The 19,916-nt window shown below is 36.5% G+C and overlaps 1 protein-coding gene across 2 annotated transcripts in view; it reads right to left on the bottom strand.

The window, feature by feature from the left end:
* The window catches only part of arhgap21b (Rho GTPase activating protein 21b), a 103,124-nt gene extending 87,473 nt beyond the window's left edge, over nucleotides 1–15,651 (bottom strand). For both annotated transcript variants that reach the window (XM_052133471.1, XM_052133472.1), the window contains exons 1-2: nucleotides 15,450–15,651; nucleotides 14,915–15,099 (exon numbers count right to left, since the gene is read on the bottom strand). In XM_052133471.1, coding sequence (XP_051989431.1) covers nucleotides 14,915–14,989 — 75 coding nt within the window. In that variant the 5' untranslated portion in view covers nucleotides 14,990–15,099; nucleotides 15,450–15,651. The remainder of the gene's footprint in view (nucleotides 1–14,914; nucleotides 15,100–15,449) is intronic.
* Nucleotides 15,652–19,916: the final 4,265 nt, after the last annotated feature.

Raw genomic sequence — 19,916 nt, 5'->3', positions numbered from 1 at the left:
ATCCTCAATTAAATTGGGAATAGCGCTGGGATGAGTGACTGGCGAGATATTGAGAGCACCTGCAGTGTGCGCTTGTTTGATTGACACAGAGAGCGCTCATATTGATGAGAGTACAGCTAAAAGTGCTCATGAAGGCTCAAACAGTCCCTATCGCTCCATACGATATCTGACAACTTGCGTTACATCACATGTACTCAGATTTGTATTTGCATGTTTATTTGTTGTTTAATTCGTTTTTATACCTGTTAGCAGTCTCTTTATGCTCTTCCTGCTTACTGTGCAGCGAGTCAAAATTACTACCGTATTGAAAATGGGCAACTTAATATTCATACACGTTATTCTTACACAAACAAACCGGCATATTCATCTAAATTACATCATGTCTGAAAGTTTACATTCGTGAATGTTTAGCATTGCCACCAACTCACCCTCCAGTGGCCACACTATATGCTTCAAGGGCTGAGCAAGAACTCATTCATTAGAGTAGCAGTGTATGTATGCTGCATACATTTAAAGGTACTGGATAAGTGGTGTACACTTTACTAGCATTCTCCCTCTCTCTATAACAAATGCGAAGCAGGCAGGCAGAGAATGAGGGAGAAAAGCAATCCAAAGATTATTGTACTGATAAGCTAGGTTTAAATGGCAAACGCACACATAATGTATGACATGTATCCATGTATCACTACAGAAATTACTTCAATATGCAAACCCTGGGTATTTTGGGCAATTTAGAAATACCGGTCTGACTTTAAGAACCCTCAGAGGGAAAAGGACGTGTTGTCACCATAAAACAAACAGATATTACAGCTTTACCTACTTACGTTACATTTTGTGGAGAGTTTTGCCACGTACTGCACTGATTTATATTGTCTCCCTCATAACAAATATGATCCATAACAAGCTAATTAAACATTAATCATGATTGTCAATAAAGGGCAAAATGCTATAATGTCATGTCCAGAGGTTGGAGATGGTGAAATGGCAGTGTTATCAGCTGCCAGTCATTAAGGCTCTTTGGCAGTTGGGGCACACAAAGATGGCCACTCGAACACTTCCGGCGACATCTCCTCCTGCTGGCAATTTATCGTTGCGTCACCGATCCAGTTCAATATATATTAGTGGTACCATCATTGAGTTATAGTTGGCACTTTTTCCAGACTGAAATGCTTTTTTTAAAAGTGTGTGTTTAGTGTGAAAAACAAGCCTATGGCAACGTTCCTGTTTATATTCAAAAGTGAGGTGCTTTATATCTTCTATAGTCTATTGGTTATTGTCTTACCCGAACAAGACTGTTGTTTAGAATGTTTTGGATTAAGAGGTTTCTTGAAACTGACTGGTCCCTTGTGAGTCAACATTCTATGTCAGCTTTGAGGATTCCTGTGTCGAAAGAGTCAAGATATCGCAGTGCAATGTGATGGTAAGTTCCCGTGTAGACGGTTACATCATTATCAAGAACATTTAACCAGGTCATGCACATAATAGCATTTAATAGTACTATGTTCAGGTTTTGCAGCTCAATGAGGTACAATTTCCATGTGGCACTGCGGACCACAAACCAAAACGCTCGGCATGCTTTTACTTTCCTCTGTAATCTCTGCTGGGGTAATCCAGAGAATGTTTAAAAGTGGAAGTAGCATTTAAGTGAGATGCTCTTATTAAAACCAAGTGTAAAATGTATTTTTAAGACTCTGTCTGTGGATTATCACCAAAAAATTCAAAACTGTGAACAATTTCTTTCTTTGCAAAGAGACACGGAATCTGCTGTTGGAGGACGCTCATTATGAAATGCAGCGATTAACACCATTAAAGGAATAGTAAACCAAAAAATGAAGGCTTTACCATTATTAACTCACCCTCATTTTGTTCTCAACATGTATGCTTTAACGTTTTAAGTGATTCAACAAAATAATGGCATGAGGTCGAGTAAATTAAAACGTTAATTCTTGGGTGAACTATTCCTTTAAATGTACAATTGAAATGTTTATATATATATATGAGTCGTGCCACTCACGCAAAGCAGACTCGCTTCTCCTAACAACCCAACACACAAAGCATAAGTACTATGTTCAACCACATACTCAAGGGGAGAAACAACAGCTAGGACTCAAAGCTATCAAAAATAAGAACATCACTGGTGGTGTGATATTCTTTTGATGTGAAGTCTCTTGTGCATGACAAATTCTACATCACTAATGCCACTAAGCTGTGAACCCCTAACATTATGAATATGATACTAACTCTAGAATCCAGGAGAGTATAGTAGGGATGGGCATGGATACTCTGAAATGACAGCAATGATCAATCATGAATGTAATTGGGTGGTACCTTGCGGTCTAGATTTGAATTGGGACAGCAATTCTACAGCCAAACATTCTTAGAACAGTTAGATTGTTCCATTCCAATTGGCAGAGAACACGAAGGTCTTAAAAGACGTGTTCTTTTAACTCGTAAAAAAGATTCCAGTCTTATGCATGAATAATATTGACTAACGATTCAAAACTAGGCCAGACAAACCTCATGCCCCAAGTGGCTGGAATGGCTGTACAGCTCATCGACAATAGGTACAGGGTGTCCATCATAACCACATCAGGTGCTTCCAGTGTAGACCTTAGTCAATTATCGGAAATACATTTTTATCTAGTTCTATGTCAATCTTGCAAGGCTGAATTCTTGCTTCAAAGCTTTTAAGGCCCTAACCTACTTCTGGAGAAGTTCTTCTTTGATCTTCGTTCAGGAGAAGTTTGAAACAGCCGAGCAATGGAATACTTTTTGTGAATATTCAGACACCCTTCACACCACTGTGGGAGGCAGAGTAACTGTATTCCACTACAGAGTAACCGTATTCCACTACAGTTACAATTAAAATTGTTGGTAATTAGGCCCAAGTAATACTATGGGGTCATTGATTTCAAACATTGATTTTTTTTTTTTAACCCTTTAACATGCGCAAACAAACAGCATATCATACATGCGCACAGATGGCTTTTCTGTCATCTGTTCTTAAAAATATAATAAAGTGTGTTTCTTCGCTACCAGTAATTAAACATCTTTTATCAGTGTGCTTACTTCACTGCCTGTGTAATTTGATATGTTGGTAAAGAACAACTGGCTTTCAATGCATTATCTAGGTAAATTTATAACGGGTCGCAAACTATTCATCAGGCAACTATTCTTTATTTAAGGCTATTCTATTCGTTAGGCTATTATTTTGATATTGGAAGTTCCATTCATATTGTTTCGCCCTTTTACCCGGTATAACATTTCACACTGGTGTTGTCCCTTGTACAGAGTAAAACCGGTAACACCATACACCATGGCAACCCTATTGTACAGCAGTGAAAAACTTTCTTAAGTAGTGTTACATTCATACGAGTAGACAGAGAAGTAAGTTTTAGCATGTTTGGAGCAATTTCTTGACATTTTTCATGCACCTGATGCCAGGCACGATCAGTTTTATCAAGAAAAAAAAAAAAAAGATCCAGCATGTTTAAGTAGTAAGACCTTTGATATTAGGGCAAAAATCTTATTCTTGATGAGAATTTTGTATTGTTTTTCTGTAAAAATATCTAAATATCACTTTTTACTGAAATATCAATAAAAAAAATTAAAAAATGTAGGTTTGAATAACCGAAGCGAACAATCGTACAGAAGGTAAATTTGACCAGCTAGCTAATACCTCTGCATGCCGGTTTGTTCATCATGACTGAATGTGACTGACTGGCTCCAGGTAACACCCACCAATTACTTGGACCAATGGCAGTAAGTAGGTGTTTAGCAGCTGGTAAGAATTTTTCCTAAAGTTTCGCCCAGGTGAGCTTTTATGAACCGCCTTTTTGGCCAGATTTTGTTCTAGATGACATCACACCCATTCTCTCTTTGATTTCATATGAAGTAAATTGGAGATAGAATTAGGGTCATCAAACTGACTTGCTGAAGGGTGAATTCAACTAGTGAGAATTTATAGTGGTGGAAGATATTTAATGGGAGTTGCCATTCTCAAATACAGTGCTGTGAAATGTAATTGCCCCCATCCTAAATAATTGTTTTGTGTGTGTGTATTTTTCAAACTAAATTGATTCATTTTATATCTCGTTTGAAGATCTGAAACAAAGGCAACCTGAGTAAACATGTTTTTTTTTTAAAATATATATATATATATACACTGGCGGCCAAAAGTTTGGAATAATGTACAGATTTTGCTCTTATGATAAAAGAAATTGGTACTTTTATTCACCAAAAAATCCTCCATGTGCAGCAATTACAGCTTTGCATGTCCTTGGCATTCTAGCTGTCAGTTTGTCCAGATACTCAGGTGACATTTCACCCCACACTTCCTGTAACACATGGCATAGATGTGGCTGACTTGTCAGGCACTTCTCACGCACCTTACAGTCTAACTGATCTCACAAAAGCTCAATGGGGTTAAGATCCGTAACACTCTTTTCCAATTATCTTTTGACCAATGTCAGTGTTTCTTTGCCCACTCTAACCTTTTCTTTTTGTTATTAAGCTTTTTCTTGGCAATTCTTCCCATAAGTCCTTGGTTCACACACACACACACACACACACACAGCGGAGAAAATGTCAGAGAGAAGCGAGGCGGGGGAGTCTGACATGAGTGTGTGTTTAAGCAGTGTTTCTCAACTGGTTTATTTGGACTGGGTCACAGACAGTAGGGAAAGAACAATGCCATGGTTCTCCCATTGAAGATATTTCGGCAGCCGCCCAAGTGGTCTACTATTTAGGACTGCCGAGGCATATTTAATGATAATCTCGCAAACAGCTATAGCAGACATGGGCAATTTACGGTCCGTGGGCTGGATCAGGCCCTCCACATGGTTTAATGTGGCCCGCGGCTCATTTATAGTAAAAGCATTTTTATTTTTCATTGGATATTTCAGTTAACTTGCATTGGGACCTATTGCGTCTCCACAAGCGTTTAACATGCTCAGGGTTGCCAGATAAGATACGCAAAACCCCCAGTTTCAGATTTATACTTGCGCAAATTGGAAATATTCCACCTAATGTAATACTTATTTTGTGCAATCTGGCAACCATGCACGTCTCGCTTTCCCCTTTGAACAAACTTGGCGATCTGTAGTGCAATATTCTGCTCAAGGAAAAGTGTTATACAGCTACTCAGTGTTCCATTCTTGAGGCTGCTTGTGATGTTTGGTGCTACAAATTTTGTAGGTAAACCTTCTCAGTGATTAAATTAAATATAGAAGTAGATCTCGGCATCATTGACATGCGGGCAAAAGCAAGCCAGAGATGAATATGTAAATGTATTTTTTATTTGTGCAATTTAGAAATCCATTCGCACCTTTATGTTAATCTAACTCTTGCAGTATTCATTTATCATATTCATGCAGTTGTGTTATTCAGTTGTGTGCTGAAAAACCATCCAGGAGACCATCCATGACTCTTTTTGCATGTAAAAGGTAAAGTTTTAGAAAAAATAAGTAAACTCGCCCGCTTTGCGACAAACATTAAAAGTTCTATAAATTTCTTTTTTATTATTATTATTATTAAAACAGTCCACTGATGTAGAAAGTGTTAAATTGAATAATAAATTAATAAGGAAATAGAGACGGCAAAATAAATGTATAATCTCCACCTTTATTCAGTTTTTTAATGCCTGATAGAAAAGTATCTATCTTTGTAGAGCAATATAATACTTTAGGCAATTGCAGTATAGTCCCATTAGTCACAGATACACTTCAGAAAATTGAGTACACAACTATTTCTGGGCTTAAAAGATACAAAAACCAAATCAATGCAGAACAATGTATATCAAAAGCAATACAATGTGGCACCCTATGCACTACTTACAGCCCGATGTGGACACTTTACCAAAACAGTTAAAAATATTAATAATTACACACATCACCTTTACAAATTATTAATTTTATTGTTATATTTTGACAAAATTGTATAGTTTCATATGAAATAATCTAAAAGGTAGAATCTATATGACCTCATTTTATATCAACAGTGGCAGTTGTAGTTAAAGTTTCAAGATGTGTTTCAGATAGTATTTATTTTTCATAAATGCATTAATTTATTATTATATAACCATTATTTAAGACTAGCACACTGACATAACCATGGTAACGAGGAGCCTTTCCTTCTGTGTAATAGGTGTATAAATATGTAATATTAGTTAACAAACAGGATAATAATGGGCTCATATAAGTAAATATGCTCTTCAATTTTTAAAAGTGGGAGGGAAACTGCCTGTAGATTTTGTTGTTGACGTCAACAAAAATAATGTCACTTGATGTCCTTGTACTGGAAAACCATGAAAAAAACTATGCAACATAAAAGGAAATGCAACCCAGGATACATTAAATACAGGTTATGTTTAATCTATAGCAGGTCGACACTTGATGTCCAATGTAAAATCTGTCCTGAAGCAAAACCAGTTGAGAACCACTGAGATAAAGGTACAGACAGGAGCAGTCTGGCTGTGCCGTCACGCACCTGCAGTACATATTAACTGTTAATAATCATAGGACATTACATTAAAACCTCACACACCTGATGTTATTTTTCATTTAGTGAAAATAAAATAACCCTTCTGTTTTCACGAATAATAGTAATTGCGTAATACCGCATACCGTGGTATTTTATTTATAAAATATGTTATCATACCGTGAAAATCTCATACCGTTGCAACCCCATTCACTACTGTACCAAGTGTTCTCCATTTGGAGAAAATGTCTCTCACTGTGGTTCTTTGGAGTCCCAGAGCCTTTGAAAAAAGCACTGTAACCCTTCCCAGATGGATGTATTTCAAATCACCTTTTTCCTAAATTTCCAGAATTTCTTTTGACCTTGGCATATTGTGTCATTGGGCGAGACATTTTAGCCAAGATCATGCAGCTGAAAAAGTTCTATTTAGGTGTTGATTTATATGAAAAGTGCTTCAAATAAGTAACATTATCATTTAAAAACTGTATTTTTTGTTTACTCAGATTGATTTTGTTTGCATTTTTTAAACAATTTAGTATGACATATACACAAAAACAGAAAAAATACTTTTCCACAGCATTGTAGTTGAGAGACGCAACTTATTGGAGAACGTTTTTTGCATGCTGATAGCTTATTGTGCTTAAACACCCAAGTATACTTTGGTTTGATGATCAAATCTGTGTCATGCGCACTGCAAAAACAAATTATGCTTTGGCCTTAAAAGGGTTGCGTTAAGTGTTTATATATCCTATAAAATCTCATAAGGCATTTGCATTTTTTTCTCTACTTAAGAGCCAAAGCTAGATAAGCTCCTTCGTGTTCCCCAGACACACACACATGGACATCTGATGAAAGTTAACAAGATGAAATGGCCTTTATCATTTCCCTGCAGGAATCTTGCATCGAGTCAAGAAAATTGTGTTTTCAGCTGGCCAGGTAGCACAAGAGTTGCATCCAAAATACAAGCATAACTCAAAGAATCAACTCAAATCTTAAAATTAATCATAGTCTCGCATAACCACAATAGCAGATCAGTTTAAAAAAATAACTCCAATAATGGCTCAGCAACTATTGGACAAAAAATCCATAAGTAACAAGAACAGATTATTTCACAGATATAACCCAGAAAACAAAGCAGAACATAGTCTGAATATCTTTCAAAAATGTTATGCCACTAACCGTGCAAACTAGGGCTGGGCGATAAAACGATATCAATATTTATCACGATATCGACGATAAGCTTTTGAGTAATTTCCGATATTTAGCCTGTGTTCTACATCTAGACATACATGTTGCTAAAAACACTAGCAGTTTGGCTTGCTTGTCATATGTTTCCACTGTCACGTGCTGAGCAAATGTGAGCGAGCGTTTTCAATTCCTTCCTATGGAAGCAGAGCGTCAAGCTCGCAAGGTGGATTGTAAAATTGACAGTAGCGTGGGGCAAGCGTTTCCCTAGTGTTGGGAGTGGCTTTGTGCAGTTCTCTTGTGCTTCAGTGAAAACGCAGCCTCAGACATTATGAAGTCGCTATTGCCCCCACTACGCAGGTCACCGCGTTCCGAATCCGGACCCCAGATTGATTCCATCTTGACTGCAAGATATCATGACGATGTTTTCGCCCTCTCCTCGTCTCTAGTGAGCAGCGCTACAAAATCAACAGTGCCGGTTACATCATATCTGATCTTTCTGCACTGTATTCTTGAATATTTTTCTCTAGCATGCAAACACGCTTCACTGATGCCCTGTCCCGGGCCGCCCCCCCCCACCATCATGTGCGTAAAAATGAGGTGCGTGTTTCCAGAGCGCCTTTAGACCATAACGTTTTTCTTTCTAAATTTAGTTTTATTAATCAGCATGTTCCAAGCTTTTAATAATAAACAAATAGATTTCTGTTCTAATTTTGTGAAATTATTCAGACGTCATCATCTCTGACAAGGATGAAAGACAAAACAATTACTAGTTTGTGGCCTAGACATTCTCACTTTAATGAAGAGAAAAATGGTCCATTCAGACTTTTACATTTTCAAAAGATTCTCTCTGGAGATACCCCTGAACCCCCATACAGTATCATTCCTCAGTCACAAGGGCTTCTATGCCCCCATACTTGGATATCTGTATGTAAAGAAATATGAAAATAATTTTAATGTAAAATAAAAAATATATATATATATATAGTCATTATGATTCAAAATGAACAGATCAACTTATAACATTCATATCCAACTGCACTCAATTTATTTTAATAGAAGACCCCTCAGACACCCCTGCATTGCCGGTGTCTGGGCCCCCAATGCAGTTTTGTAAAGACTATGTAGACTTTTTAGGATTTTTTATCTTCTTTTGTTGGAAATTCAAAATAATTTGCAATGTGCAAATGTGATTCAATATCGTGATAATATGTTTTGCCATATTGCCCAGCCCTAGTGCAAACACAATGATTAGGCCTAGTTCTTCCTCAAAACCTTGTAAACATGGCGTTGTTTTGCAGGTAGTCTAATACAGAATATAGGCTACAACTTTCATAATAGTTTCATTTAAACACATCAAGTTCTACTGGTGGAGTATTTCTGCTACATGTTTGCACCCAGGGTCTTAATTCAACACCCGCCAAGCGACAAATGCAGGTACATTTTTGCAGTGTCAAACGGCATTCTGACGGATGCTTTTTCCTTTCTATCAGTTTGTGTCAGCTTGTAAAATAATATTACACATTCCAGTTTTGTCCTCAAGGGGCTCTGTAGGCCTACAGTCATTGAGGTCACAGATGTTTACATAGAACTGCTCTTATTAGCTAGTTCCGCTAATCAAGAAGATGAAGGCAATGTTCAGGAGCATTCATGCCATCGGGAAGACCACTCTTGGATTTCCAGTGTATGTGCAAGTATGTTTAAATAACCTACCACCACCACACAAACAAATTCTCTGGTAGGGCTGAAACGATTAGTCAATGTTATCGACAATGTCGACAATAAAAAATTGTCAACAAAAATCTGTCAAATAGTCGTTTTATGTAATTTAACGTAACATGAGATCATGGCAGTGCCTGGAAACCATTAGTCTTTTCATATTGAGTTTTTTCCCTTCCAGCCCAGGAGTTAATCATATGATAAGTAGAATGCCTAGGAAATGGGAAAAGGGGGTGGAACCAAATACAAATCCTGGCCATGATACTAAGAATGCTGAAACAAATGCATTTGCTACTTTCTTCCATTTAAAATGCCATAAGTCATTGTCCCTGAAAATACTGTGATATTCCAAAGCTTGTGCACAATCCATGCATGAGGAAACTTTGAGAAAAAGAAACTTCCCACTGCAGGGCAAGTACGATGAGCTAATGCTATTTATAGCATGGACAGTTAATATACAAGGAGTACATTTAGCATAAAACTAATAAAAGTTACTTATTAAAACATTTTGTTAAAGTTTTGGGGAGTGTTTTGTCCATGAAGACTGGCCCACCTGGGAGATACTGAAAACATTTAAGAAATATGACTTTCCAAACTTTCCTATTCACACATTGAATCCACAGCTCATCCTATCAGCATGCAGGCAACAAGTTCAGTTTCCACAGCACTCAGTTTGAAACCTGTAATGGAGACAGACCTACCACTGGCACAACAGAGACATCCCAATGTCCACTGATTCCATTTGAGAAGAAAAACAGAGCCAGTGCAGCATATTAGATTAAAGGGGAGGGCTGATGTGTGCACTAATCTGCAGATTCTATAAAAAGATGACCTTCAAACCGCCATGTGGGCAGGGGTGTATACAAAGGTCTTCATTCAGACAGCCTGTGGAGAGAGTCGTCAGACTGTGCACAAAAATGTTGATTCAAGGGAGTGAACTAAAATAGCAGGACAGCAATAACGAGCATAAACGTAACACTAGTGATTGACTGGCATATTGGCCAGGCCGATTAATAAACCAATATTACTCCTAACATTTAAGGGGTAATGACGCGAGGAATCACATTTTCCTTGATCTTTTGACATATAACAGCTCATTGTACTAAAAAAAAAAAAAACATACTGTAACTTTGAGAACTCAAAACTTCCTCCTTAAAAAAAGGAGTTGCAAAAACGGCTTGTTTGGAATTTGCGATGTTACAAGGATGTGCAGCACGTCAGCAAAAATGGCGCTTTTAAAAAGACAATGTCAGGTTATCACTCTGCAAATGAAACCCCCATTCTAAACTAGTGGTCGACCGATACATTTCAAATTCTGACTTTTTTTCATAATAATAAAACAAATTCCCTGTTTGGCCGATTTTTTTTGTTGAGGGCGGCAAAAATCCCCTGCTTGCATGTGAAGCAACTGAGCCATGTAAAGAACCAGTCACAGTTAGTTTTGTTGTTATGTGCCATCGTGTTACTACAATAATAGACCGGTGTGCAACACAGTCTCACTTAAACGGTCCGCATATCAGCAGATGCATTTGAGCTCATAATTTTAAAGCGCTAGCCTGTTTCATTCTCCCTCTCTCTCCTCAAAGCTCCCTGTAACTTTTCTTTTTTGGATTTTCTCCCCTTTTTCTCCACAATTTGCAATGCTCAATTCTCTCCAAGTTCTCATTGTGGCATAGTGACTCACCTCAATCCGGGTGGCGGAGGACGAATCTCAGTTCAACTTCAAGGATGTGTCCGAAAACTGTAAGATGATGCCGACGGAGACTGTATACGTAGGATGAAAATAAGGCGCTTTTCAAACAATTTTTTTTTTGCTAACATGGACATACTATCCATGGTTGCTGTACTACTGTGTGTACTGTTATTTCCTTCTACCTAATATGAATTACTTCACGTGCAAATATATAAAAATTGGATGAATAGAGATCTGAATCTGAAGAAACTGCTATCTACCATTTAAAATATAATCTTTTTTAGTTTTGTGAATTTTATTAAATATAGTGCTAAATAAGAATTTGTTCGGTTTTTTAGCAATTTTATGTTTGTTATTCACTATATTGAATTGTGTATATCGGCCACACTGCTCTCTGGATATCGGCAATTAAATAACCTATTTCGGTCGACCACTAAAATATACAGCCATGTCTTGGAATTTCTGATGGCAATCAAAACTACTTACATTTTCCAACAATCAAAGAGCATTACAAGAGAACAGATTTTACACAGATGGAAAACTGATAGTTATAAAAATGCACCATAGTTCTTTCATAGTATCCATAGTTTTAACAATGATATTTGTAAGTTCATGGTAACTATAGGTAAAACCATGCATGGCTCCTCACTACCATGGTTAGTAACTATGGTTTCTATATAAAGGACTTGTAATGAAAAAACAGCAGTATAGATACATTTAGTTACATCTACACTACAGTTAGTGCTACTGCAGTAAATCCATGGTTAATGTTTATAAGCATTGTGATGAGAGGATTGAAAAGCCTTCTAATTGGTTTTCTCCGGTTTTCTTTGTCAGTGCCGTTTACAATGTGGGGTCTGTTTGTTTTAAACTAGTTTCATCACCAAGACATAAGATTTTTGCAGACAATTCTGTACCTCATTCAAACGGGTTTCACAACCCCCGGTGCGAATCTCACTGGTTCACAAGCACATTTAAAATATTCTGTGCAGTTGAGGCCAGTCTGTGAATTATCGCACCTGCTCTATCTATTGAGTCGTGTTTATAATTGGCCTGTGTAGCACAGTTTCATTCTGCTTTTGAAATGACCAGTATGTTTTGGAATGCATTTTGATGACAGGAGAAGACTCATTAATATTCACAAGAATGCTAACCGATTGTTCAGTGAAACATTGTGATCCCCTGCCATCTTACGTTTCAGAAATGAGCTCGCGGGCCACTTGAAATGAAGCGAGTTTGTTATGCGGTGATGTCACTGCAAGAAAGTGTGTGTATTTTTGTGTGTGTGTGTGATGGGGTCTCTTTCACTGTGTACAAAGCACACAGCTGACTGGGGCTGGCAAGCATTATGTTGCATCAAGAATTTTATGTGAAATCCCAACAGCAGGGCTCATAATTCAGCAGTGGTGCAGCACTGCTGCAAAATGCATATAGGGGAAACACTTCAATAAATATTGAATTGGTTTGTATATTTCACTCTTTGCTTAGATTATCATAAATATTGGTCACCCTGCTTTATATATATCAACCTTTGCCATTAAAGAAATCCACTACTCAATACATCATTATTAATCTTTCTTCAAGTTTAGCCCACTATACTTTTTTTTAAGCCTATAAGGGAAATTCCAGCTTATGTAATGTGTTTGAACAAAACTAAAGGAAAAATACAACTAAATCATTAACATTAAATCACTCATGTTTGCAAGAAGAGAGTCAGACAGCCATGGACAGCTCAATCTGGGAACAAGCCAAAAGATGGGCAGTGTTCCAACTGAACTTCCAGAAAAAACCAAACCATCCCTCCCCTTTCTAGCCAAGTCAGCATAAAAGTATCGAAACCACACCAGCTTGAATCTTTGAAATGTGGAAAACAAAGTTCACGCCCACTTCCATATCGAAAGAAATATTGCAAGTATTATTTGACTGTGTCAGCTTTCAGATGGTCCCCACATTGACCATGTGCTTAAAGGAAGTGGTTTCACACCAGCTGTTTGCATTATAGCAGCACTGTGATCTGGTGGAGAGGTTCAGATAGTTAAAAAATAAAAGCTTCCCCCACAGCGCTCTTTCAGATCAACGGATCCTCCTTGCTAGCAAGAAAGCCTGCCATGGAATTTCCATCTAAAACATCTAAGGAATTTAATTTATCCTGCTGCATACTGCAATCATTTATGATTACAGATTACAGTACTTTTTTCTCTAGAAGAACAAAAGAATTTCATCAGCAGTCAAAACTGCTGAACCAAAGCAAAAGACCCTTCAAGACAAAGACCAGTCCATACAAAAGACTTTTGAAAAATCGCAGCATGCACGGCTCTGGATACAACTTCAATTATATCAGCAACAAGCATGGAGCTGCTATTATAATACATTGATAATACCACACTGAAGGACATGGGGGAAAATTAAATTGACACAGCTTCTAAAAAAATGCATCATTACTGCATGAGAAGCTAAAAAGCAGTAAGACATGACGTAGCACATGCTTACATAGAAGGTGACGGACATTTTCAGAGTGAACGCCCCACAGAAGTGGAGGTCTTTGGCGGTTGTGTCTTGACTATGCCTTGCTCTCTTATCAGCATCTCGCTGGATAAGCATTATACACGTGCATACAACTGTATTTTTAGGGGGAAAATATTTGGTACCACCGGTATTATAAAGCTTGAGTCCGTAGTAGTACTATGGCACCGGTACAGGCTACTGTGCTACACTGCAACATAGAACTGTCTTTTGGAATGTTTATATTTTCTTGTTTGACTTTTTTACTCAATATTTGAGAAAATATGAACTGGCTAAATCTTTTGACTATCCTTTTAATGTTTCCAAACCTTTGCAAAAAACAATCCCTATGACACTGCTGATTGGTTGAGTCCACTGTGGACGTAGGAGACAGCATAGATCTAACATTTTAGATTTCTTGTAGATATTTCCCCTTCCTGAAATAATGTCTTTAAAATGTTAATTTTGGTAGTATTACAGTGAAAAAATGTCTTTGCCCTAATGGTAAGAAGTCGGATCTACAGCTGACATACATGTGGGAATAATAAGTTCTTTGCACTTGGCAGAGCTGGCTAAAGAAGCGGCACAGCTTGTGAATTCCACCCCAGTCATTGACACAATGCAACAGCACAGCTTAATTCGATCTTGTGACCTGAACAACATGTTTCTCCTGTGAGTTTTCCAACTGAATTCTGTCAGGTCAGAAATTCCAAATTCAGACAAATCTGATTAAGATTGTCCAACTAGTCCAAATTTTTCTCATTCATACCTTACTTATGGCATCATGCTCTGACCAATGACAGGGGCATACGTTAGTCAGGGTGTGTTAATAAAGTGTATTTTTTTAATGGTGCACTTTAATGGAAATACATTTATTGTCCTTACCATGTCACTAAAAGCATTAAAATTAGTTGACCTTGTGCGTAAACTCTCACACCAAGCAGCTTTAATAAAATGCTTGCTCATTTATACAATGTGAAAACAGAGCGGGGCTAGAACCCATGCAGCTGACATTAGCTACATTCTGCATAATAGTCTGTAAGTAACTGATAGTAATCTAACTGATCGATTGGAATTGGAAAACTTTAGATAAAAGGTTTAAGATAACAAAATTATCTTAAACCTTTAAACATAAGAATAATTGACAAGTAAACCTATTTCTACTTCCACATAAGGATTCATACATAATACCTCACACACATGCACATTGCAGTACAGGATTTTCTCTGCATCTGTTTGTGTAAATATAGTATGTGTGGAGTGGGTATCTAAAGGTTGTCTGTTCAAAGCCAATAAGTTCTGATCACTGTGTATAGTGAGATAAAACATGGATCTCACCTCGCAGTGTAGAGATGCACCAGGGTAATTCAGTTCATTATCATCATCTGGATTTTTCCAATGTGTTGCCATCATTTCACTTCACAGAATAGCCGGAGTCCTTTTGCAGCCCACATCTAGAGAAATATCATGTCACCAGAGAGATCCCAACTCAATTCTGTTTCCACGTGTTTCGGGAAAACACCCTGGAGGAGTAAGAAAGCCAGTCTTTTGACACCTATCATCACAAAAGGAATCCTAAACCTACCATAACATGAATCAATCAGTTTAAAAGTAATACAAGAGTATATGAGAGGTGTGGTGTGGTCACTCATCAGCCCTGGAAACTTTTCTGTTGTGGGTTTGATGTCGTGTACTCAAACACAACAGACAGTGAGCATACTTTAAAAGTGTTCAACTTTGTTTTTATCGAGTTAACACATTCATCTCATCTCGGAATCGGTGAACTTTGATTGTTTTGAGTGAAATATAAAGCCGTTGTCTCTGGTTAGCATGAGTAGCTATCAAAACAAAGTAATGGCTAGCCAGCACCTACCTGTTGGGAACAAAGCGCTGATGTATTGCTGTGAACGCCCATTGCGGACCAATAACTAGTTGATTCGTTAGAATGGTTTAGGCGATAGCGTCGGTTCGTGTCATATTCCTTATCATAGCGTTTTTAATGGTTAAAAGCAATGCGAAAGTTTCCCTGTTTCCCCACGCGCGCGCGGCACTCGCTGGATCGGGGCTCGAGCGCTCCCGAAGTCCTTGGAAACACCGCCCCTTTGCGAGCTGGCGCAGCGTCTGTCCAATCAAGCTCCATGTAACTTTTCACGTTCACATTTCAGCCAATGGGTGACGTGGTTACAAATAGTTTTTTTCCCAAACAATCTTCCTTCAAAACAGCCATCTAAAAATCGACTTATTAATATATTTCTCACATCATTAGTGCTTGAATGAGCATATAAAAAGGGACAAAATGTTTTAGTTTATTCACTTAAAAGTTCTCTGTTGGGGAAAAAACTTTCATAAACAACCTGACTTAATTTTTCATGCCTATATATATATATATATATATATATATATATATATATATATATATATATATATATATACATATATACATATATATACATACATATATATATATATATATATATATATATATATATATATATATATATATATATATATACATACACACACACACAAACACTGGCATCCAAAAGTTTGGAATATTGAACAGATTTTGCTGTTTCGGAAGGAAATTGGCAATTTAATTCACCAAAGTGGCATTCACAAACATCACCATCGCTATTTGAAAAAAGTCATTTTTGATCAAATCTAGACAGGCCCCATTTCCAGCAGTCATCACTCCAACACCTTATCCTTGAGTAATCATGCTAAATTGGTAATTTGGTACTAGAAAATCACTTGCCAATATATCAAACACAGTTGAAAACTATTTGGTTCATTAAATGAAGCTTAACATTATATTTGTGTTTGTTTTTGAGTTGCAACAGTGTGCAATAGACTGGCATGTCTTAATGTCAATATTAGGTAAAAAATGGCAAAAAATGTTTAAAAACTTTCTCTAGAAACTCGTCAGTCAATCATTGTTTTGAGGAATGAAGGCTGTACAATGCTTGAAATTGCCAAAAAAACTGAAGATTTCATACAAAGGTGTACACTACAGTCTACAAAGTCAAAGGACAACTGGCTCTAATAAGAACAGAAAGAGATGTGTACTCCAAAAAATATTTTAGCCTATTTTTAAGTTCTATCCATTTCAACTGAATAACAAATTTCCATCTAATTGAATTGTCTAATCTTTAACAAAATAAAATGTACAAATCTTACAAAATGCACGTTTTATTAATACAATTTTCTTCAAGACTATTCAATTCAATTAGATGGAAATGTGTTATTGAATTGAAATGATACAACTTAAAAATAGGCTAAAATATTTTTTTGAGTGTGGAAGTCCAGATGTACAACTAAACAAGAGGATAAATACATCAGAGTCTCCAGTTTGAGAAATAGACGCCTCAAATATCCTCAGCTGACAGCTTCATTGAATTCTACACGCTAAAAAACAGTTTCATGTGCAACAGTAAAGAGAAGACTCAGGGGTGCAGGCCTTATGGGAAGAATTGCAAAGAAAAAAAACACTTTTGAAACAGAAAATCAAAAATAAAATGTTAGAGTGGGCAAAGAAACAGACGTTGGTCAACAGATAATTGGAAAAGAGTGTTATGGATCTTAACCCCATTGAGATTTTGTGGGATCAGCTAAACTGTAAGGTGCGTGAGAAGTGCCCGATAAGACAGCCACATCTATGGCAAATGCTACAGGAAGTGTGGGGTGAAATGTCACCTGAGTATCTGGACAAACTGACAGCTAGAATGCCAAGGATCTGCAAAGCTGTCATTGCTGCACATGGAGGATTTTTAGATGAGAACTCTTTGAAGACGTTTAAGAAGTTCTGAAAAAAAAAATTCATAATGTAATAGTAATTTTTCACATTATTAATATCCTGACTATATATTGTGATCAGTTGAATGCCACTTTGGTGATTAAAAGTACCAATTTCTTTCCATAAGAGCAAAATCTTGTACATTATTCCAAACTTTTGGCTGCCAATGTATATATATTTACTTATAATCTAAGTTCATTACTATGCTCACAGGCAAGCAAGCTATTCGTTCTTACTTCACTTGGTCACTTTTTAGAAAAATAAAATTAAGTTTAAATATATTTCTCACTTCATTGTGGTCTTTATGAACATATAAGAGAAAATTAGTTAATAACCACCTTTTCATTATTACTTTTTTAATGATCACCCCCTAGTTTGGAGTAAAATAATTGAGTGATGCCAAAAGCAATCTGTGAAGTGAGTTGTTTTCAGCTGTACATGCTGTAAATACTAATAGTTATCTAAAATAGTAAAAATAAATTGTTTACTCAACTTAAGCTTATTTTTTACTATTGTTACTAGTTTTTGCCTTAAAAAAAGGTTAACTAATTGGATTTTAGAGTGGATTCCCAATGCTGCATCAATGTCAAAATAATAAGAGTAGTTTTGAGGTTATTCTTTATTTTCATACTATGCCCATGGGGATGTGTGTCTAATGTTTTTTTTGTTATTTGTTTTTTGGCTAGTCATTTGCTATTAGCACAAATGGAGCAATGTTGTGGGATGGAGCGTCTTGTTAGGACTTTTTGTCCCTGAATTTAAAAAAAAGAACAATGTTGTTTATGTGTCACCCTGGGATACAGTTTGACCAGACAATAGAGAAACACTGTTTGTGGTATTTTACTCTTCTCACAGAAAACCAACACCCTGACCCAAAAAATTAACACTGCTAAATATTATTTATATAGGGGTATGCCATGCTATATGTTGTCAATGGGGAAGTGTTGTGTTGATTGAACATAATTTCCTTTTAAAGCTACTTTCATTTATGGATCAGTCTCCCTCAAATCCCTCTTTCTCTCTCTCCCTCTTTCTTTTCTCCATTTCTCTCTTTAGCAAATAAAACAGTTTGTCTGGATTACTGGAGTCACATGTTGGCCTGGTTCAAAGCGGGGTCGGGCATGCAACTGGCATTTGCTGTGGAATGTACACACACACACACACACACACACACACACACACACACACACACACAGTGCCTCAAAAAGAGATCACACAAGGAGCAGTTACTATGCTCACAATCTGAGAGAGCTGGACCAGAGGTCATCCGTCAAACCATTTCCATCCCAATACCCGTAAATCAGTGACAGTATTTATGAACATATGAGCGGTAGGGTTAGAGTTAGGCAGGGTTAGGGTTAGGAGGAACATTCACAATTTTAACATGAAAATAATTGCTTTGTATGACTATTAGTTATTTCAAGTCAAGTGATTTTTATTTGTATAGCACTTTTCACAACACACATCGTTTCAAAACAGCTTTACGGGAACTCATACATTAACAGAAAATGAAACTAATATCTATAAAGTCTTTAGAGTCATCATTGTGAAGTTTGATAAAATATGATTGTGAATTGTGTTTAAAAATAAGTAATTCAATAATAACTGTATTTATAACCCCAGTGAGGAAGCCGAAGGCGACTGTGGCAAGGGACACAAAACTCCATAAGATAATAATATATATTATTATATAGTGACAGCATGTATAGTCAATATAGTTATAATGCATATATGTCATATAATAGATTGTTGTAGATAGTTGAATATTCCTATTTCTTACAATAATTGATATTTGGTGTGTAATTGTTATTATAAAGTTATATATTTTTATTTTATATATATATATATATATATATATATATATATATATATGCTGTTGTAGTCAATGTGTAATATTACATTATTTATAATATATAATATTAATTATAATAAATTATATGTAATATTTGTTTTAGTGTATTGAGTGGCTCAGTTGAAATTTGGAATGGTTACACTATTTCTGCTTGAATTATTGCCATTTGCGACTATTATCTATATGTAACTACATAGTTATACAGACAGACAGACAGACAGACAGACAGACAGACAAACAGATAGATAGATAGATAGATAGATAGATAGATAGATAGATAGATAGATAGATAGATAGATAGATAGATGACAGACAGACAGACAGACAGATAGATAGATAGATGACAGACAGACAGACAGACAGACAGACAGACAGACAGATAGATAGATAGATAGATAGATAGATAGATAGATAGATAGATAGATAGATGACAGACAGACACACAGACAGACAGACATTTCAGACAGACGATAGATAGATAGATAGATAGATAGATAGATAGATAGATAGATAGATAGATAGATAGATAGATAGATAGATAGATAGATAGATAGATAGATAGATAGATAGATGACAGACAGACAGACAGACAGACAGACAGACAGACAGACAGACAGACAGATAGATAGATAGATAGATAGATAGATAGATAGATGACAGACAGACAGACAGACAGACAGACAGACAGACAGACA

This window comes from Xyrauchen texanus, chromosome 9 (assembly GCF_025860055.1).
Source record: "Xyrauchen texanus isolate HMW12.3.18 chromosome 9, RBS_HiC_50CHRs, whole genome shotgun sequence".
NCBI classification, from domain to species: domain Eukaryota; kingdom Metazoa; phylum Chordata; class Actinopteri; order Cypriniformes; family Catostomidae; genus Xyrauchen; species Xyrauchen texanus.
This window is presented reverse-complemented; position numbering and strand designations above follow the sequence as displayed.